The 22,032-nt window shown below is 34.5% G+C and overlaps 2 protein-coding genes and 2 long non-coding RNA genes across 4 annotated transcripts; 2 read left to right on the top strand and 2 right to left on the bottom strand.

The window, feature by feature from the left end:
* Positions 1–6,975: 6,975 nt before the first annotated feature.
* On the bottom strand, positions 6,976–11,710 carry LOC108471764 (disease resistance protein RUN1-like). Its single transcript, XM_017773334.2, has 5 exons — positions 11,079–11,710; positions 9,865–10,990; positions 9,172–9,495; positions 7,669–8,925; positions 6,976–7,280 (listed from the first exon to the last, which is right to left on the bottom strand). The coding sequence occupies exons 1-4, from the start codon at positions 11,561–11,563 to the stop codon at positions 7,789–7,791; spliced, it is 3,072 nt and encodes a 1,023-aa protein (XP_017628823.1). The 5' UTR covers positions 11,564–11,710; the 3' UTR covers positions 6,976–7,280; positions 7,669–7,788.
* Positions 11,711–12,731: 1,021 nt separating this feature from the next.
* On the top strand, positions 12,732–16,868 carry LOC108471766 (disease resistance protein RUN1-like). The gene is made up of 5 exons (XM_017773335.2): positions 12,732–13,460; positions 13,546–14,623; positions 14,755–15,060; positions 15,307–16,614; positions 16,767–16,868. The coding sequence occupies exons 1-5, from the start codon at positions 12,964–12,966 to the stop codon at positions 16,866–16,868; spliced, it is 3,291 nt and encodes a 1,096-aa protein (XP_017628824.2). The 5' UTR covers positions 12,732–12,963.
* A 172-nt stretch (positions 16,869–17,040) lies between these two features.
* LOC128281426 (uncharacterized) lies at positions 17,041–18,846 on the top strand. The gene is made up of 6 exons (XR_008271634.1): positions 17,041–17,146; positions 17,451–17,555; positions 17,637–17,704; positions 18,051–18,132; positions 18,219–18,286; positions 18,364–18,846. It is a non-coding gene; the product is annotated as an uncharacterized LOC128281426 (long non-coding RNA).
* Positions 18,847–20,930: 2,084 nt separating this feature from the next.
* LOC128281949 (uncharacterized) lies at positions 20,931–21,271 on the bottom strand. Its single transcript, XR_008272243.1, has 3 exons — positions 21,229–21,271; positions 21,059–21,126; positions 20,931–20,963 (listed from the first exon to the last, which is right to left on the bottom strand). It is a non-coding gene; the product is annotated as an uncharacterized LOC128281949 (long non-coding RNA).
* Between the last annotated feature and the right edge of the window lie 761 nt (positions 21,272–22,032).

Below are 22,032 nucleotides of genomic sequence, written 5' to 3'. Positions count from 1 at the left end.
CCGATTCAGTTATTTGCTGAGTTAGCTGGTATAGAGGCAACTGAAGATCCCACTTCATTAGGTGAAGAAGATAGAGCTCAAGAGCCGTGTATGGTGGTTCCGATATCGTACGTTGATAGCCAATCAACTATACACGGGATCGACATTGATCTTAATGCTACACCCGAGACTGATGTGGTTGGTGATGATGTATACCATAGTAGTGATCCTTCTGATCACGAAGTCGATAGTGAGAGTGATCCCGACGTAGACGAGGTCCCGGATGATATTGACGACGAAGGCGTTAATGATGATAGAAACGTTAACGCGTCTTCGCTTTGGGAACCAGATTCGTCGTGATGCGATACACAATAATCTCTGGGTACACATGTCTCGGATAGACTCGATGCAACAGACGCAATTGAGTTTCAGAGTACCTCAAATACTACCTGCTCACCGGATAGCTGTATATTCTGATTCTGAGGAGTTGTTCGTAGGCCAAAGATTCGAAAGTAAGGAAGAATGTGTTTTTGCCATTAAGCGGTATAGCATGAATATATCAGTAGACTATAAAGTTGTAACGTCTAAACCGACATTATACATTGGAGAGTGTTGGAGGTCGGCGGAAGGCTGCAATTGGCGGATACGAGCTGCATTTATCCAGAAGTCGCAGATGTGGGAGATACGAAAATTTGTTGGGCCTCACACATGCACTTCAACACGTATGACAGAAGATCATCGAAAACTTGATTCCAAAACTATCTGTACGTGCATCATGCCAATGGTGAAAGACATGTCTACCATTAAAGTTTCAGTACTGATTGCCGAAATGCAGGTACGATTCCAGTATCGAGTATCATACCGAAAGGCATGGATAGCTAAACAAATGGCAATGGAACAATTGTATGGAGATTTCGATGCATCGTACAATGAGTTACAAGGATGGATAGCTGCTATGAGGGAGTACGTGCCAGGGACTGTCATTGAGTTGCAGACACGACCTTATTACGGGCCAGATGACCAACTACAATCCGGAAAAAGAATTTTTCATCGAATGTTCTGGACGTTTGATCCATGTGTGCGCGCATTTCCCCACTGCAAGCCGTTTGTGCAAGTAGATGGGACCTGGCTATATGGAAAATATACACAGATCCTACTTCTTGCGATTGCTCAAGACGGCAACAGGAACGTGCTTCCGATAGCATTTGCCATTGTCGATAAGGAGAACATGGAATCGTGGGAATTCTTCCTTACCAACCTACGGAGGTATGTTATTAGCAACGATAATATTTGCATCATCTCTGATAGAGGGAAAGGATTAATTGCTGCCATTAGGCGTTCCGGTATGCCATGGAGATCCGTTTACTGCATCCGGCACATCGCGGCTAACTTCCAGCGAGATTATAAGAATGCAGACTGGAAGAGACAAGTTGTGAGAATGGGTAAAGGATTGCTTTATCTTTTCAATATAAGTTTTAATGTTTTAGGGCAGTGTTATAACTTATCTTTGCTTAATAAATATGCAGCGTACGAGTTAGAGCCACACATTTTTCGCCAAAGAATGACTCGACTTGAGAGCGACATGGAGGGTCAAACAAACACATCTTTCCGACAGTGGTTGGGTACTATGGAGCCGTGGCAATGGACTCAAAGTTTTGACGAGGGCTTTCGTTATGGTCAAATGACCACAAACTTGGTGGAGGGATCAACATTGTGTTGTTAAAAACACGACATCTTCCAATTTCATCTGTCTTCTCACTACATTCTACAAAGTTGGCTACCTTAATGCCAAGAATGGGTCAACAACAAGTTAACCAAATAGAGGCGGACACGATTTGTAGAAGATGTCGGGATGCAATTGCTGCAAACCGTCGGATGGCGAGGTCAATGATCTGTAGAAGTATATTCACGACGTAATGAAACGCTTCGAAGTTATCGAGACTATCGGTCGTCAACCGGTATACCACCTAGATCCTACGGAGTTGATCTTGAAATAGACGATGCGATTGCAGGAGGTTTCAAACACTTCATTATCCATGTGCACATGTTGTAGCAGCTTGTGCTAAAGTCTCACTCAATGTAGAACATTTTATCGATGAAGTGTACACCCTTGCACGCACGTTACGTGTATGGGAGAACGAGTTCCCCGTGCTTCCTGACCTATCTACTTGGGAGGTACCTCCGACGACCTTCGAGCTTGTTCCAGATAAAGGGTTACGTAGGAACCCGAAAGGTCGTCCACAATCATCTAGAATTCGTAATGAAATGGACATTAGGGAGAAATCCGACGGAAAGCTGTGTGGCGTATGCAGATTAGCCGGTCATAATCAAAGTAAATGCCCGTTCCGAAACTACCATGTTGGACAATCGTCGCAATCGGGTAGAAATTGAGATGTAGTTTCATGACATGTTAAAAGGATTGAATCGTAAATTTGTCAACAATTTGTTGCAGTTAATCTAATTTGACTTACATAGTTAGTATAAAGTTTATTTATTTAAATAATAAATAAAAAACCATAAAATTGATAAATAAAAAAAGTCATTACATAAATACAAAGTTAACTGTTTAAATTGCAAAAAAATTAAATTGTTAATTAAAATGCCAAAATATTCATTACATAAATAAATACGAGTTGCGCCATTAGGCGTTTTGGTGTGCCATGGTGATCCGTTTACTGTAGACGGCAAATCGCGGTTAACTTCTATTGAGATTATAAGAACGCAGACTGGAAACGACAAGTTGTGAAAATGGGTAAAAAATAACCTTATCCTTTCAATATATTACAAAACCCCTTAAAATTGATGGTTTGATGGTGTGGTTCTAGGGGTATATCTTTGTGGAGCTCGACGTTCACGTTGTGGGCGACTACGACGATCAACGTTCTCTTCGTCCATATGTAAGGGTGTAGAGAATGTCTCAAATGCCACTGATGAACTCGAGCCGGGTGGAGTAGAGAACGGCGCTGGATATGGGCCAGGAGGAGTAGAGTATGATGGTGGATATGAGCCGGGAGGAGTAGAGTGCAGATGTGGCAGTGGGCTGAATATATCAAAATCTGAATAATATCCCTGGGCTGAAGAGCCCGGGAAATAGTCATCGGCCCCCAAATCTGGATGATAAGAACTAGTCCCTGAGTGTAGCTCCGGCTCTGGCCGCCGCTCTGGGTCCGGCACTGCCTCCGGCTCTGGCTCTGGCTCCGGAGCTAGTGCATGATGCGGATCTAGAAAATATTGCCTAATCCGTGTCGTATGAGGGGGAACTACCATCGACCGCCCACCAAATAAAAATGGTTTCCCCTTCTCATAGTACCACTGTAGGTACTGTGTCGAGGGCCGTAGATCCAAACAACGATCCATCGGAGGTATCCTACCAAACCGGTTGTTCCACATCGTAACATACTCTTCATGCACATCTCCCCAATCTGCCCAATGCATCCCCCTTCTAGTCATGCCATGAAGCTTTGTAGGCAATCGTACTGGTTGTGTCGGGATATATTGTATACAACCGAACTGTCGGAGTACTCGATCGCCATGATACCACTCCACCGTCTGAAAATGGATAAGGGGTGCGCTAATGCACCATAAGTTTGAGTGGACGTATGCATGCGAGGGAATAACGGCCATAATCTTAGGAACAGAATACGGCATCCAAATGAACTGCACAGTTAATAACATTTTCATATTAACGTGAGTTGAGTGAGATAAAAATAATAAAATTAAATTGATATTAAAAAAACCTACCCCCTCCCCAGAATGATTCTCGATCATCAGACGATATATCGGAACTGTATGACCTCCGATACCCGGATTCGTGCTCCATCTACTGAAACAAATTGTTAGAACAATATAACCTAAAAAATTCAATTAATTGCTATAACGTGTAAAGATTCATTACCTATTAACAAGTGGAAATATATATGGCTGGTGACTAATGGATGCCAAGAATGGCATCCGATAAAGTGCCCAAGACTGCAGCAGTATAAGGCATCCACCTATATCCATCGCAGAAGGATCTGTCGTCCGACAAAGTTCGCAGTACAGCGTGGCTAACACTGCAGACCCCCAACTGTATGAACGCGTGTTATGCAAATTAGACAGTAGCGGTAGATACATCAAACTGACCTCACTGCCGTGTGAATCCGGCACGAGTACACCTCCTATAAGGTGCATAATGTAACCTCGAGCGGCCTGCATAACCTCCAATTCAATGGCAGTATTGGGTAAATGCTCAAAATTGGCCTTTAGCCATGAAAACCGCAATGTGGCAAATTTCCCCTCACTTGGGGAGTGTCCAAGTAACTCGTAGCAAAGGCGAGCTAACCTCGAGATCGAACTTAAGCCCGTGACCACGTTTCCGTCGATGGGGAGCCCTAGTGCATCTGCAACGCCCTCTAAAGTTATGGTGCACTCCCGCATGGCAATGAAATGTGCGTCTCCGGACGCCATCGCTCGACTAAAGCAGAAATTAAGTCATATCGCAGATCAAAAGTCCGGATCAATGCTGCTGATCCGAACCCCGCTAACTCTAAGAACGGTATTACGCGTTCATCCGGCTGAAACCCTACATTATAAATACGACCCCTCAATACGCGGTACTCGACCTGAGATTATTATATTTACGAAATGGTTAATACAATATAATTTCATTCAACAAATAATGTGACTATCAAATAAAATTTTCATTACCATCTCATTAATGTTACTCGATATGTGACCCTTATTTTCATTATCAATCAACGAACCCATTTGCTGCAAATCTGCAATGAAAATTATCAAATAAATAAAAATTATAAATTTACATTATATCAAAATTACATTAAAATTACATTAAAATTTCTTACTCTCTTCAGAATTATTTAATTCTATTTCTTACTCTCTTTAGATCGTTTATTCAACATCTTTCCATATTCAAAGTAACTTATTTCTCATATACTCACTTTCAACTAGTCAATTATGCATCTATTCAACCGCAAAGTACTACATTACTTCCAATCATAAAGCCAAATGCATTTTAACATATCATTTATATTAATGTGTTTAATTCTTTAATATATATTAATTCTCTTGTTATGTGTTTTATACAAGTTAAAATATAAGCATAATTTATTAATAGTCTATTTTACTCTTAAAAATATTTTATTTTTTCCTTAAGTTTTGATTAAATTTTTATAAAATTTAAAAGAATTATTTTTTAACACTTTACATAGGTAAATTTAATTAATTTTAAAAGTTTGAAATTAAATTAAATTATAATTTAAAAATATTTGAAAAGATTAACTCTCAAGTTTATACATTTTACATAGGTATAAATTTTTATTTTATTTTTAGAATGTATTAGCCACTATATTTCTCACTTTTTGTTAACAATGAAATGAATGCTAGTAAAGTTTTTTAAAATAAAATACAAAAATATTGATTTCAAGTAAATCCGAAATGGACAATCTTGGCAAAATATTTATTTTTTATATATTTATTTAAAGGAGGCTGCCATCAAGCTATCAAAATCGAGCATCAATGGCAAAATAATGAGGTTTTTTACCCAACTAGATTAAAAAAAAATTAAAACACCCAAATAGGATGTTAGATAAAAGTAAAACAAAAATCATGGACTTGAAAATTCAACAAAAAAATTTTAAATTAAAAACAAATAAAGCAAGACTTGACAAGTAGTATTAAAACAAAAACAAAAACAAAATTAGCAATTAATAAACTATATTCAAGCACAATAATTACATAACACTCTTAAATTACTAATATTTTACTTTTTTTGAAATGTAATTTTTTTAATTTTAAAATAATTACAAACACTAAAAATTATCACATAACACTAAACTACTAACATTTTAATCTTAAAATAATTATAAAAAAATTACTAACATTTTTCTTCTTTCTCCTCCTCCTCCTTCTTCTTCTTCTTCTTTTTCTTCTTCTTCTTCTTCTTTTCTCTCTTTGCTGCTGCATCAAAAAATTGGGGACCGGTGCTTATATGGTCCCCATTATAACATTTTATTTTTTTCTCTATTTCTACAGTGGCATGGGGGTGGGGGGGGGACACGTGGCGGGCTCAGGAGTCGCGCTTTGCAGCAGGAGCGATCGGTCGCGCCTCTGCAGCAGAGCGATCGAGTCCCACCTCCGGTCTAGCTCGACCGGTTTTGACCCGACTGAACTTTAAAAATTTAAAAATTATTAAAATATAATAAAATAATAATATTTAAAAAAATAAATAAATTATATTATTAAAAAAATAGATCGCGCCTGTCAGGGAGGCTCGACCCAAAAAAACAACCCATTTTCGTAAATAATGTATCTGACACCCTATTTTGGTATTTTAAATTTTTTTTAACCCAATTGGGTAAAAAACCCCCCCACTTCTTCGATTTGAGTTCCAGATAAGATTAGTTCTTTTAAGCTTCTTGGGATTTCTGAAAATTCAACCATCGGGCAATCACATAGATCCAAATAACAAAGGGATTCCAACTTGTAAATATTGATCGATTCCTTTTTGACCTTTGACTTGCTCAATCACAATCTTTCTAGTTTGAAAAGATGCTCAACTGAATCAGGCAGTTCTTTTATACTTGGTTTTCATGGATTTATATAATACCATTGATAAATATGGGAAAAAAAAGGTGAGGATGCTGAAAATCATTTTATGAACCTAAAATCATGATACTAAGTCAAAGTCAAAGTCAAAGGTAACTTGCTTCTCCACCAAGACTGAATTGCCAGAACCCAAAAAGGGCCTCAGAAGATTACTTTGAATTTGTGTTCACAGCTCTGTTGACAACTTGCATTGTCACCAATTATCAGTTCAAACACTTGTATAAAGCAAGCATTCAGTAAAAGAATTTGAAGCTCTCATAGCTCAGGTCTTCCTCCTTGTATGGTTCAAGCTCCAATTCAGCAGTGGCATTCTCAAAGATTTGCCATTCCCTAGTCTTACATCAATACAAAAGCAAAGAATATAAGAAAAACCAATCTCACAAATAACCAATCTTTCTAATGAATCAAGATATCATTGACGGAAAATGCAGACACCGATGTTGGAAACTAAACAATGAAGCTGGATCGAGTCCACCATTGGTTCTATGAATTAAAAAAAATCAACCAATAGCAAGTCAACTGTCAATAAGAATTAAGCATGAATTTTAATATCTAAATTTTGGTGGGTCCCTATGGATATTTTATCAACTCCAAAGCAGAATCATTTTGCTACCGTATTGAAATCTCCGGTTGCCGTTCAATTTTCCTCCAAATCAATTAATATGGAGAATTTCCTTCTTGGACAATATATTCTATACCTACAAAAGAACACATACACAACAGGGGAATAGATATGAGAAAAATAATAATAAGCAACTACCACAACTATAGAACAAATTTCCATTTTATGTTCATAAACTGTGCTTTTAACATTTACAATATGGAACTACAAGGTTTCAGTTTCTCAAAGATGGTAAAGCACTTTCTAAATGACAAGCAATTTTTAAAGCAGAGCAAGTTAGATTCATCTTGGTTGGTTTTAATTAAGTAAAGCACTTCATTTTCTATCATAGGCAATTAATTTAAAAGTTGAAAATTTACTTTTAAAAATTGTAAAAAAACAAAAGCATGGCAATATGAAAAATGAAAAAAAAAAAACTGAAAAATGTATGATAATATGAAAAAAATGAGATGAAAACCCCTTACCTATGCATTTGGATGACATGATTCAGAAGTTGAAACTCCTGAAAACCAAAGCCAAAGATGAAAAGAAATAAAAACTATTTCAATCGTTTAGGGCCTCTATCCCCTTCTTCACCATCATGGCTAAAGCTTCTTTTGATCCATTTCTGTAGTATCAGTATCACTCTCTGCATCCACGTAAAATATATGAACACCACATCTCTCCACCTCGATACTTTCTAATTTTTCGTAATCAAAATCTATGATGGCAAATTCAAATGATGCCTCCTCATAATTCTTGTCTCTTTTAACCATTTTCTTGCTAGATAGAATAAAAACGTGATCACCCATGCACTTCTTTGACGCAGAATCATCCAAGAAAGGTATAATACTTTTGAACTTTTCTTTACCACCATCGGAGGCTGTAAGTTGGTACTCACAATAACAATGAAGATATTTAAAGCGATGCCAGTGAGTGAGATCAGCCAAAAGGCAGATAGCAAAAACCAAAACTCTGCTCCCACTACCCCTATTTGGAGCTATCTTCAAACTTAAGGAAGAATTCATGCTCTGACACTTGAACTTGTCTGCTGAAATTTTGTTCCCTGGGAAACAACAAATCAATCCTGGAAAGTCTTCACGCTGGTATTCCCAATCATATCTCGCTGCCCATTTCTTAGCTAGGGATCCAATTTTGAGCATGGCATTTGCCTCAATGTTATTAGTTGACTCTTGATTCAAGTTGAAGCAATTACAGAATAGCATGCAAATCACATCATCATCATCTAAAGAATCAAACTTATATAAATTTTGATCTGCAAAGGATACTTTTACTAATGATGTGCAGTCATGTACACTCAAGCCTTGCAGATATGGTGGAAGCTCTGAGAGTAATTTGAGGATTGGACAACCACTAAGATCTAGAAAATAAATGGATTCCAACTTTGAAATACTTGATACATCCTCTACCCTTGAGTTTCTCAACCTCAACCATTCAAGTCTGAGGAGATGCCCAATTAAATCAGGAACTTCTTCTATTCCGGTTTTTGATAAATCTAACCAAGAAAAGTTGTTTGGGATCTCGGGAAACTTCTTGAGACTACGACATCCCTTAAGGTGAAGGGCTTGAAGTGATGTCAAATGGTGGAGGGAAGGAAGCTCAACCAAACTTTCGCAATTTTCACAGTCAAGTCGTTCAAGGTTGACGGCTCCTAATAAATTAGGGATCTTCTTTAAATTTTTGCAACTAAAAAGATTCATTTTCCGTAAATGAACAAGATCCTGCACATGATGAGAACATAAAGTACTGAGCATCATTTACTTAGACTCTATCCAAATAAAAATTTATATTTGATGTATTGGGTGTATTAATTCGCCCACCATTAATAGATCAAATTGCTTCTTTTAAAAAATAAAATAAAATTTTATATTTATTCTTTTAAAATTAATAAAAACATGTTATTAAATGCTATATAAATTATAAGTTCTTTTCTTAAAAAATTTCTTGGATGGAGAAAGTATATATACCTGATGACTTTCGTTCCAAAGTTGTTCCATGTTTCCATATGCTAATTTCAACACAACAAGGTTCTTTGGATTAAAACTTGATGGTAAAGATTTGAAGGGGTAATAATCCCATCGAAGATACCTTAGCTCATCAGGAAGAGATACAATATCAACTTGGTATGTAAGTAGCTTCTTATAATAGCCACGCTCCATATGCAACAAACTTGAAGGAAAATAGAAGAAGATATATCTAAGATTAATCATGTTTTCAAAAACAAAAGGTTGGAACAGTAGATTATCCATATGTGACATGTCTAACTTTATTCCTTGAATTCGATCAGTCCCCTAATGACAAAAACCAATTTATCAAATATTAGCATAGAGAAATTTATGGGCATTCCATTAAATAACTCATAAAGAAAGTAATTATATTAGGAAGTTTTAGATACAAAAGGTTTTTTTTTTTTTTTCAAACCAATGCATTAGGTATTTAACTAAGTCATAAACCTTTAGCAAATTCTACATTATACCTAAGACATGGTTATTATGTGTCCAGTAAGACAATAAATATTTTATTTTCTAAATACTAATTAAAAGGGATAATACTTGATATGATATCAAATGTATAGGTTTATATAGTGATGTTGAACCAAATGATAGTATCTCATTAAAGCATATTAGAAAAATAAGAGAGTATAAATAATTAGTGCTTACTTTATTATACTTGAAAACTTGTTCCACGTGTCTATGATTCCATAGTCTACTGCACTTACCAAGGGTTTTAGATTCTTTGCGAACAATGTCCTTTCCCATCCCTTCAAGCATATCATGCATAGAAATTATTTCTGGATATCTCTTACGGCGCATTGTAACATAACCAGAATAATCAACAGAAGATGAGAGATTAATCAAGCACTTGTCAACCAATTTGTTTATTCCACACTCTACACCCTTATAACAACCGCTTAGAATGTGTTTTGTTCGTTTTATGGGTTCCCCTTTAAAGAAGCATGCAATGTCAAGAAATATATTCTGCTCTACCATATCTAGCCCATCATAACTACTTTTCAAAGCCTCCGAAATTTTTTTTTCCGGGGGACAGTCCTTTAGCTTCTCCACCTTACTTTCCCAATAATTTATACTTCTTTTATTTAAATCAGAACCCAGAACTTTAAGAGCAAGTGGATTGCCTTGGGTGTACTTTACAAACCTACGGGATAGATCTTGAAAACCAATTGCGGGATTCAACTGCTTAAACGCAAAGGTAGAAAAGAGTTGAAGAGAATTATTCTCATTTAACCCTTTCACCTCATGTATTGTGTCAGCTCCTCCACTCTCAAGCACTTGTCTATCTCTAGATGTTATAATGATTTTACATTGAGAACCAAAATATTCGACACCCATATAATCTATTTGGTCTATGTCATCAACATCATCAAGTACAACAAGTAGTTTCTTATTGTTGAGCATCTCTTGAGTTAAAGTGGATCCTATGGAGGGGGTGCCTATATCAACATCTTTCAATAATTTCGAAAAAAGTTCATGTCGTAAAGATTTCTTCCCCTGTTTTCTTATTTCCTCTCTAACATTTTGAAGAAAGCAATGACTTTCAAACTCTGAAGAGATTTTTTTATATACAGCATCAGCAAGGGTTGTTTTGCCTTGACCACCCATTCCCCAAAGTCCTAATACACGACAGTCATTTTGCTTAATCAGCTTCAAAATCGTATTTTTCTGATATTCTATTCCAACCAATTCTCTAGAAGCACTTCTAAACTTCATATTCCTCAATTCTTTTATAACATATTCAACAACATCTTTAATGTACTCGGTTTCAGGTCTAGAAAACAATAAAAAATATAAATAATTAAATATGAAATCTAAACCAAAGATAAGTCGAATATAACAAGATGAGAAAATATAGTTACCTATCAATTTTGCCTCCTTCTATATGCCACCCTTTTAATTTACCGACCTCTGCAAAAGCAGATTTCCATCGTTGTACACTATCAGTTGGTTGCTTTGATTCATGCTCTTCGAAGGATGTCTCAAAACTCCCACCAATATTTCGCACGTTGGAAGGATCAACATGATAAAAGATGGGAAGAACAATATGTCCTTGAGAGCTCTTGCGGATCATGATGTCAGAGAGTTCAACCAAGCATGATTTCGAAGAGGCGTAGTCTGCAGACAAAACGATGATTGAGATATTTGAGACTGCAATTGCTCGAGAAAGTGCTTGTGAAAGCTGCTCCCCTTTCTCCAGTTTTTCTTCATCGAAGAAAACTTCAAGTCCCTTGCTTTTCAAAGCTTGAAGTAAGTGACTGGTGAAATTAAGGCGCGTGTCTTCACCTCTGAAGCTCAAGAAAACATGATACTTCATTAGACTAGAAGATGATGAAGAAGCAGCCATGAAAGAGTATTGATGGTGTGCTTGAAGCAAAAAAGAGAAAAATATAGGAAGCGTGTCTTGCTTGGGTTGTGGTATTATTGAAAGAAGAACAAGTGTAAAATATCCATCATCTTTGGTATCCTTTTATTAAATGGGAAAGAGATTGAAGGCGTTTTTATTAGGCAAGAGCATAGGCGACGACTTGAGCTTAGCCAATTATCTTTTAGTCATCATAGTTGTTACTTGTCACACCACATGAGATAATCAATTCTCTTTATTATCTTGCCGACAAAAGTGAGTGTTTTGATGGTGGTGGGGTAATAAACTAATAATCAATTCACTTGTTCATACTTACATTATTTATAAATTAATATGAAATAAATTTAGGGTAATCTATAAAAAATAGTCATTTTTATTTATCTAATGTTATATTTTAGTCATTTATGTTTGAAATATTACGTTTTAGTTATTTATGTTATTATTTTGTTACGAAGTGATCACTCTACTGTTAAGTTTAATTTTTTCTCTAACGGTAATCTTAGGTGGCAGTCCAACTAGATTTTAAGTGCCAACTTAGATTTCTAAATGGGATGAAAATAGATTTTTAATTATGAAGGAGGTAAATTTGAACATTGTCAATATTACTAGACATTATAAAAGATAAAAAGTGAAAAAAAAAGAAAATTAAAGAATTAAAATATTAATTAAATTTTTTTAAAAAAATAACATTTTAGTGTAAAATAAATATCAACTCGAATTTTTAAAGTAATTGATGTTTTAATTGGTTAACGACAATGTGATCTTCCCTTTATTTTTATTTTTGAATAATTGAATACGCAGCCTTTGGGTTGTTTTTATTTTTCTGTGTTCATTCTCCCTCTTTTAAACCTTTCTTCTTGGAACCAAATGTACATTAATAAAAATATGAAGCCCATTGGAAGACCATGACTTTGAGATTACTCTTTATATTTATAATAATCCCAACTAATTTATTCAATAACAAATATGTTATTTGCATCACAATTTTGTCCCATTGGAAGACCATGACTTTGAGAGTACACACCAATCACCAAACCCCATGCACAACACATTCAATACAAAACTGATTGCATAAAGATCAAATTCATATAGTATGCTGCAATGGGTAGTTAAATAAATAAACAAAGCCGGCCAACCTCTTGTCAACCTTTCTTGATTGGAATCAACTGTATAAATATTAAAAATAATATGAAGCGTAGTTTATCAAGTAAACCTGACAATGCTCTTATGTTTTAGAATAATTTGCTAAGCTCAAGTCATCGCCTATGCTTCTGTCTAACAAAATCACTTTCAGTCTCTTTCCCATTTAATAAAACCAGTTTCTCTTCCTACGATAGAAGCAAAGCAAATCAAAGTTCCCTCAACGTATTTTGTTCTCTTTCATGGCGTCTTCGTCTGCTCCTCCTCCTCCTCCTCAAGTGAAACATCAAGTTTTCTTGAGCTTCAGAGGTGAAGACACACGCAATAACTTCACCAGTCATCTACTCAAAGCTTTGAAAGACACGGGATTGAATGTCTTCTTCGATGAAGAAAAACTAGAGAAAGGGGAGAAACTTTCAGATGCACTTTCTCAAGCAATTGCAGCCTCAAATCTCTCAATCCTCGTTTTATCTAAAGACTATGCTTCGTCAAAGTCATGCTTAGGTGAACTTTCTGACATTATGGATCGCAAGCGTAAGCCCACTGACAAACATATTGCTCTTCCCATCTTTTACCATGTTGATCCATCGCATGTGCGAAATATAGGTGAGACTTTTAAGACATCCTTTGAAGAACATGAATCAAAGAGGCCAGTTGATGAAGTGAAGCGATGGAAAGTCGCCTTCACTGAAGTCGGTACATTAAAAGGGTGGCATATAGAAGGAGGCAAATTCGATAGGTAACTATATAAATACATGTACATTCATCTTCTTATATTTGAGATATCTTTCTTTTGACTATTAATTTTTTCAATTGTTTAATAGATCTGAAACCGAGTACATTAAAGACGTCGTTGAATATGTTTTAAAAAAGTTGAATAGCAATTGCACAAGTGTTTCTGAAGATTTGGTTGGAATAGATGATCAAAAAAGGATAATTTTGGGGCTGATTGAGCAAGCGGACAGTCGTGTAATAGGACTTTGGGGAATGGGTGGTATTGGCAAAACTACCCTTGCTGATATTGTATATAAGGAAGTCTCTCCAGAGTTTGAAAGTCGTTTCTTTCTGCGAAATGTTAGTAAGAAAATAAAAGACCAGGGGGATGAATCTTTACGAAATGATCTTCTTTCCAAACTATTAAAGGAAAAAGAAATTTGTGTTGATACCCCCTCCATAGGATACCCTTACAATGAGAGGTTGAACAATAAAAGTGTACTTCTTGTCCTTGATGATATTAGTGACCCAGACCAAATAGATTTTATGGGTGTTACACATTTTGGTCCTGGAAGCAAAATCATTGTAACATCCAGAGATAGACAAATACTTAACAATGGAGGAGCTGATAAAATACATGAGGTAAAGAAGTTAAATGCGAATGACTCTCTTCAACTTTTTTCTACATTTGCATTTAAGCAGTTGAATCCTGCAGTTGATTTTCGAGATCTATCACGCAAGTTTGTAAAATATGCCCAGGGTAGTCCACTTGCTCTTAAAGTTTGTGGTTCTACACTATACAAAAAGTCTAGAAAAGAATGGGAAAGCGAGGTGGATAAACTGAGGGAATGTGCGCAACCAAAAATTTTACAGATTTTGGAGAGTAGCTTTAATGGGCTTGATGAGATAGAGAAGAATATATTTCTCGATATTGCAATCTTCTTTAAAGGGGAACGAAGAGAAAATGTAGAAGAAATTCTCAATTGCTGTTATAAGGGTGTAGATGGTGTAATAAGGAGCTTGCTCGACAAGAGCTTACTCGATACCAAAAGTTATTCCGAAATTTCTATGCATGATATGCTTGAAGAGATGGGTAGAGACACTGTTCGTCAAGAATCTAGAAGACCTCAAGAGCAAAGTAGATTATGGAATCCTAAAGACGTGGATCAAGTGCTCAAATATAATAAGGTAAGTGCTAATTTTCTTTAGATTGTATATGTTTTTCATATATTTGTTGATTTAACAAGAGTATTTAACAATTTTAATTATTTATAGTTATTTTCAAAGTTTAACTTGAATGTTCTTTTATTGGTTATTAGGGGACTGATTTAACTAAAGGAATAAAGGTATGCATGTCTCCTACTGATGTTCGACAGATAAACCCTACTGCTTTACAGAACATGCACAATCTTCGATTTATCTACTTTTCTTTGACTAAATGGGTTGGGGGATATGCTTATGACCAAGTTGATGATATTGCATACCTTCCTAATGAGCTAAGGTGTCTTTGTTGGGATTGTTACCCCTTCAAATCTTTATCATCAAATTATAATCCAGAAAATCTTGTCATATTGAGACTACGAGGTAGCAATGTGGAACAACTTTGGAACGAAGATAAGCATCAGGTATATACTTTTTTACTTTCTTCATTTAAGATTTAAAAAAAATTTTAAATTGATGTATTTATGAATCATACGATTGCGTCTTATTAAAAAATTTAAAATAAATACTAAATATTTTAGTTTTAGAAGAAACAATTTCATTTTGATTTATTAATGGTGAATGAATTTATACTACACCAACACATCAAATATATTATAATAATTTATTTTTGAAGTAATATAGCTAATTTATATTATCATTTGGTACAGGATCTTGTTAATTTAAGGCATATCGATGTTTCTTATTGCAAAAAATTAAGAAAGATCCCTAATCTATTACGAGCCATCAACCTTAAAACAGTTATCTGTAGTTGGTGTGATAATTTGGTTGAAATTCCATGCCTCGATCATTTGGAATCTCTAGATGAACTTGAATTTGAGGGATGTTGTAATCTCAAGATGTTTCCCAAGGTCCCAAATATCTTTTCGGTGTTAGATTTGTCGAATACTGGAATAGAAGAAGTGCCTGATTCAATTGGGCATCTCGACATGCTTGAATGTTTGGATTTGTCACACTCAAAAGTCCAAAGTGTATCAAGCAATATTTTAAAGTTGAAAAATCTTGATGATCTGGATCTTAGTTATTCCATGATCACTAAATTCCCGGAAACCCCAAAGAACTTAACGAGCTTAAACTTAAGTGGGACTAAAATTAATGAAGTGTCCTTGTCTTCCAACCCTCTAAGTAATCTTCGGGAGTTGGATATGGGCTTCTCAAGCATTCAAAAGCTACAGTGCAATATCGCCCTCTTTTGTTCAGGAGAGACAACAGGTGTTGCGCCCTCACCAAACTTGAGGTTTAAAAGCCTTGGATGTTTGACAGTGCATGAATGCAACAGTCTTAAATTACTCTCCGAGCTTCCTCCATATCTGCGGCAATTGGATGCGAATTACTGCCTATCATTAGAAGAAGTATCTTTCTCAGCGCAACATCAAGATCTATATGAACTCCATTCTAGTTTTGATAATTTTGACTGCTTCATGTTATTCAGCAATTGCTTCAGCTTGAATCAAGATTCAATTGATAACATTGCGGCAAATGCCATGCTCAAAATTAGATTCCTAGCCAAGAAATGGGTATCAAAATATCATCTTCGTCCACCAGTTTTTTATTCATATTTCCCGGGAAACGAAATTCCATCAAATAAGTTCGAACATCAGAGCAATCATTCTTCCTTAACCTTGAAGATAGCCCCAAATGGGTGTAGTGGGAGCAGATTCTTGGTTTTTTCCATCTGCCTTGTGGCTGACCTCACTGAACTTCTCTTGGATTGTTCTGAATTTATCTGTGAATGCCAATTGACAGCTGCTAGTGGTGCTCGTCATGAAAAGTTCAAAAGTGTGTGGCAAGGCAAGCAATATCATAGCGCATCGATGGGGTGCATGGGTGACCACGTGTTGATCCTATTTGGTGGTGATATGGTTAAAAAAGACGAGGGTTATGAGCAGGCATCATTTGAATTCTACCTCAAATACTTGGGCGAAGAAAATATGAAGGTGAAGAAATGCGGTGTAGATGTATCTTACGTGGATGAAGAACCTAAGCCCCAATCCACAACATAAAGGGGCTAGGCACACTTAAACACAAGTAAGTGGGTTTCATTTCATTTAACTTGTGAGGAAATAAACTGCTTTAGAACCAAAATGACATCTAACTTGCTCTGCTTTAGAAGTTGCTATACCATGTTGAAGTTGGCATGCATGCAGCACATGCAGCACATGAAGCAGCCAAGAAGCAGAACAAGCTGCAAAGCCATACTTATGCTGGCTAAAGTTCATGCTGCTTTTCATTTTGTTACTTCAAGCACTAGTTTAGTTTTTAGTTCAAAATGAACTGAGTTGGTATAGCTTTTAATGTAATTAGGTGCTGATAGATTGATAAATCAGATTACCTATGTGTGCAAGTAATGTTTTTATAAATTCCAATGTAACTTAGTGGTGTTCGGTGGATGTTTAGGTGTAGTTGACTATATATGTATTGTTTTTCTTATTGAAAAATTGAGCTAAATGAGCTGAAGCCATAGCTCCCTTGCTGCACATTTGTGAGCAAGTAAAATTTTTCTTGCATCTTGCTTCCTGCCTTGTTCTGTTCTCTGTTTTCTTCCTCTGCTGTCAAAACATACTTCCTCCGGTGTCAAAAATCCCCAACATACCATTTTTTAAAGAAACTGAAACCTTGTAGTTCTACCATGTAAATGTTAAAAGTAGAATTTGTGATAATTCTACATAACAAGGGAAATTTGTAAAAGAGTTTAAGGGTTAAATCTCTTTCTAGAAATTATAGTTTTTGACAGTTTCTTATTTATTTACTTAAGAGTTTAAGGGTTGTGTCATTTTTTTTCCTTTTTTTGCAGGTACAAAGTAGATTGTGAAGGAAATTGGGGGGCAACTGAATATTTGAATAGAGTAACAAAAAGGTTCTGCTTTGGAGTTCATAAAAATATCCAGAGGAGGACATGGTGGGCACCCGAATTCTGATATTAAGATTCATACTTCAATTCTTTTTTGACAGTTGACTTGTTATTGCTTGGTTTTCATAGGATCAGTGATGGACATCATTCAGCTTCATTGTTTAGTTTCTGGCATTGGTGCTCATGACATAGGCAGAGTAAGTAGAGATTTGATCATCTTGTATCTTAATACTCACTGCATTTTCATTTAATGGTATATTGACTCATTGATATACATTTCATGTTTCGTTTAAAAGCTATCGATTGATCACCTGGTTTCTGATTTTTATTAATGTTATATTGGTTTTTTCTTGTAACTTAGGCTTTTTTGTTGATGTAAGACTAGGTGGTCGGTATTTGTTGTGCATTATCTTTTAGAATTATATAACTTTGATCTTTTAGAATTATAGATGTGCTTTTTAATGACAGAATTTTATGAATTGTAGTATAAGTCAGCCAAAACCTAGAGTTTAAGCTTTGACTTTATAAATTTGCTACTATCAGGGGAACGAAGACAAAATAAAGAGTGTAGAGGGACTAAATGGCAGATCTTTGGAAAGGCCATTATACAGAAAACGAGGAACAAGTAAGCTTTTAATTTCTTCTGCTGAATGCTTGCTTTATATTGTGGTTGAACTAAGATCTTGAGGCAGTACTGCAACTTGTCAACAGATATGCCTTATGGTTTTTGGAGCTTTACAGGAAACATGTGCTCTTGGCAATTTAACCTTCCTGGATAGGTAAATTACTTTTGATTCATTGTGATCTTTTAGCAACCTTCTTTTTCCTGATTTATCAATGCATCATATAAATCCAGAATTGGCAGAGATTGCTTTTTCCCTTAACTTGTGGAATGGACACATGAAGTTGGAGGTTATTTTCAATGGCAACTTTGGACAGTATTCGTTCTCCTGCTAGATTGGTGAGCTATTTTGTTTGAAGTGGAGAATTGATTTCATGGGAGACCAATTGGCGTTGAGAGCAGGGTGAAAGAGATATTGTGTCGGCTTGAATTTCTTCTATTGAATGCTTGCTTTATATTTTTGGTTGAAGTGAGATATTGAGGCAGAACTTCCATTTAATTCAGAATTGTTAGAGGTAAATTTAATTTAATTCAATCGAGTTGTTGATGATAATTCGATTTGGTTATGTTTTTTTTTTTTTTTTTTTAGAGTTCAATTCTTACTCACTTATGGAACAGGAGAGAATCAATTTTCTTTTCCTTTTTAGTTTTGCTTATAGTAATATAAAGAAGAGCGTGCATATTAGTGTTTGCAAGCTATTTTAGTTCTATTAAAATTTAAAAAGTTAGAATTTATTTTAATAATTATTGAATTGAGTTCGAGCTAGAGTACATATAAGTTTATTGTTTCCACATTTTATTTAGAAAAACTTTTATTGTACAGTTTTCATTGTGGGTTATTTAATGTATTTAGAAATTTAAACTATTACAAATATTAATTTTCAGTTGATTAAAATTTTTTAACAATTTATCAAACAAGATCTGCATTAACACGACTTCAACTTAAAATCTTTAAAATTAGTAAATTAAAATGCTTAACGTCAAGGTTTAATTGGAGAAGTTGTTAAAATTTTTATTTGACACTTGCGTAATGTAAATTTAAACCTTAAATATTTTTAAACCTATTTTTCAAACCTCATATTTTCTATCTATAACTTTCTTATATTTTAAACAATCCCTCAAGCTAGTTCATCCCCTTGAATATATCTACTCTCTATTTGCATATTGCCAGTAATACAAGTTGCTATATAATGTCTCAAAAAAATCTTTAATAATAGTAAAGTAAGATATAAGTTACAAGACGTTTGGTTGATAATTGATTAAATAAAAACTTTTGGGTTGCAATGAAATTTCTTATATTGTGGGTGGGTCCTTTTTGGTCTAAGTCCACCCAAAATAAGAGGACTTTTAGTTTAAATCTTGTTTAAATTTACTTTTCGGACATCATATTTTTATTCAAAATTTCTTATATTTTGAACAACTTTCAAATTTGAACAAATAATTTGACTCTACTCCTGTTTATTGTTATTAATATGTTTTTCTTGCCTAATCTGTGAAATAATTGTTCAAGTATTGATTAATGTACAATTTGGTCCCCCACGTTCCACAATTAAATTCACATGATATTGATTTTCTTGTGTTTTTCCCTATCTTCATTCATTGATTGCAAAAAACAAATCAATACTATGCTACAAAGCTGTCAGAGTCATCCTCTTGGCTGAATTTTCATGGAAAATCTGCAGATTTCAGTCTTAGAGCTGTAACTTCATAATGCACCAAAGCATAAAAATTCACCCCTTGATATGTGACTCATAACTTTTATTTTTTGTGGGTTATAAATTCCTGGTTGGGTTTTATATAAGCATTTCATTTTCGAGGTTAATTTAAAATTTAAAGATCATTAGCTAATGGGCCTGAATATAAAGATCAATTTGAAATCCAAAAACATGATGAATTAGACATTGTTATCGTAGCTTAAACGTTTTTAGAATTAGCAATGTATAATTTAGCCATGGACCTTAATTTATGTAAAATCAGCAAATACCATATTGCAATATACTTTAAGATTGCCTAATTTTACAAATTAAAATGATAAAGTTTCATACAATAATGTTCACAATCAAATGGAATAGATTTGATTAAACATCAGCTGCAGCTTACAAGCAACACATAAAACCAAAAAAACAACAATGCCACATAATGTATAATGTCAATAGCCATCATGTCATGAACGTAAAATCCAATCTACCCCGTCCTTGGCCGATATGCCTTAGCAAGACATTAACAAAAATCGATATCTTTCGCCTGAAGTATTGATCGATCAACTTGAATACGTCCCCCAAAGACTCCGAGGTTGAATTGATACACAATGAACCTGTCATGCTCTAGTCCGAAGCTTCAGACGCAATATAATAGCTCGAATCACAACCACGTTTGGCGACCGCTGCAATTCTGGCACCCTCTTAACATCATTCTTCCGAAACAGTGACTGTAAATTCACTGCGAAGAATCAAGTCAAATGGGTGTCCATGAAACCAACTCTTCACTTTGAAGTTCCAACTAAACCAAAATCATTTGGATTTTTTTTCCAAGTGTTTATGTTGGGTTTCCCTATGGGGTAAACATAAAAGCTCATCAATCTAACTTGAGAATGAAAACTGTGATAGGGTTGGCATTGAAAATAACATCCAGGCTCCATGTCTTCATTCAACGAGTTTTGAGATAAGAGCAACTCTGCCAAATTCTGCATGCATTTATATAATCCAATTTAAATCAGGGGAAAAGAATGCCATGAGGATACTAAAAATCAGAATGAGTCAAAAGTAATTTACCCACGAGCATATGCTTCCTCTCAAGGGCCACAATCCAGAAAGCAAAGCTGGATTGGATAAACTCTGTTGACAAGTTGCAGTACTGCTTCAATATCTCAGTTCAACCACAATATAAAGAAATCATTCAGTACAAGAAATTGAACATCTTAAAAGCTTACTTGTTTCAAACATCTGTCATTTATTCCTCATATGGTCTCCTAACATCAATCATTGCCATCTTTATTCCCTTCAAATTACCAAATTCAAAATGTAAAATCTTAATCTCTGGCTAAAAGGGCACCTCTATAAATGTGAGTGAGATAAAATGGATTTTGCATTGATTCACAACCTTCACCTTAACACCAGTAATTTCGTGGGAACTTCATTTGTTGTTTATTTAAATTTACATTAAGTAAAGGTTAAAAAAATTTAAATTTTTGGATCCTTTAAGAATTACAAAAAGTAAAATAATAGATAAAAAAAAAATAAAATTCTTTAATAATTGTTTAAATTTTAGTTTTCCAATATTTTTTTAATTAATCAATAGTCAAAATTAATTTTATTAGTAAGAAAATTTTTTTTAATCTTTTCAAATTAATGATTAATCTTATAAGTGACCTTATTTTTCTTTTTTTAAATAAAATTTAATTAATATTAATAGAAAGGTTTCCAATTGATTTAAACTTTTTAATAAAATAAAAAGTTATTTTCCAATAAGTTTTTGATAGTTAAATTTATGGTTTTTTTAAATCCTTCTTTCCTTAAATAACAAATTTACAAAAGTCACAGAATAACTTACAATCTTCCCTTACATTGAAAGATATCCTCTTATAAACAATTCTTTGGGTTAACTTTTCATTATAAAAATTCAACCCAACTTTCCTCCCTTGGGGAAAAATTGTTTAAAATTAACCATCAAGGAAGGAATGTAAATTTTAATTTCTTAACATATACCGATTTCATATAAAGTAATTTTACAATAATGTTAGTTAAATAACCGTCCCAAAATTTTATATAGGAATAAAATGCTTTTTTACCCAAAATTTGATTCTTTTAATAAAATACTTTTGTCTTCAACGAATATTATTTATTTGAAATTTAATATCATTAATTCATCAAATATAACGACTCCGAATAAGCATGTTTTTCCAAC

This window comes from Gossypium arboreum, chromosome 10 (assembly GCF_025698485.1).
Source record: "Gossypium arboreum isolate Shixiya-1 chromosome 10, ASM2569848v2, whole genome shotgun sequence".
Taxonomy (NCBI): domain Eukaryota; kingdom Viridiplantae; phylum Streptophyta; class Magnoliopsida; order Malvales; family Malvaceae; genus Gossypium; species Gossypium arboreum.
The sequence above is the reverse complement of the archived record's forward strand: the minus strand, read 5'-3'. Positions and strand labels throughout refer to the sequence as shown.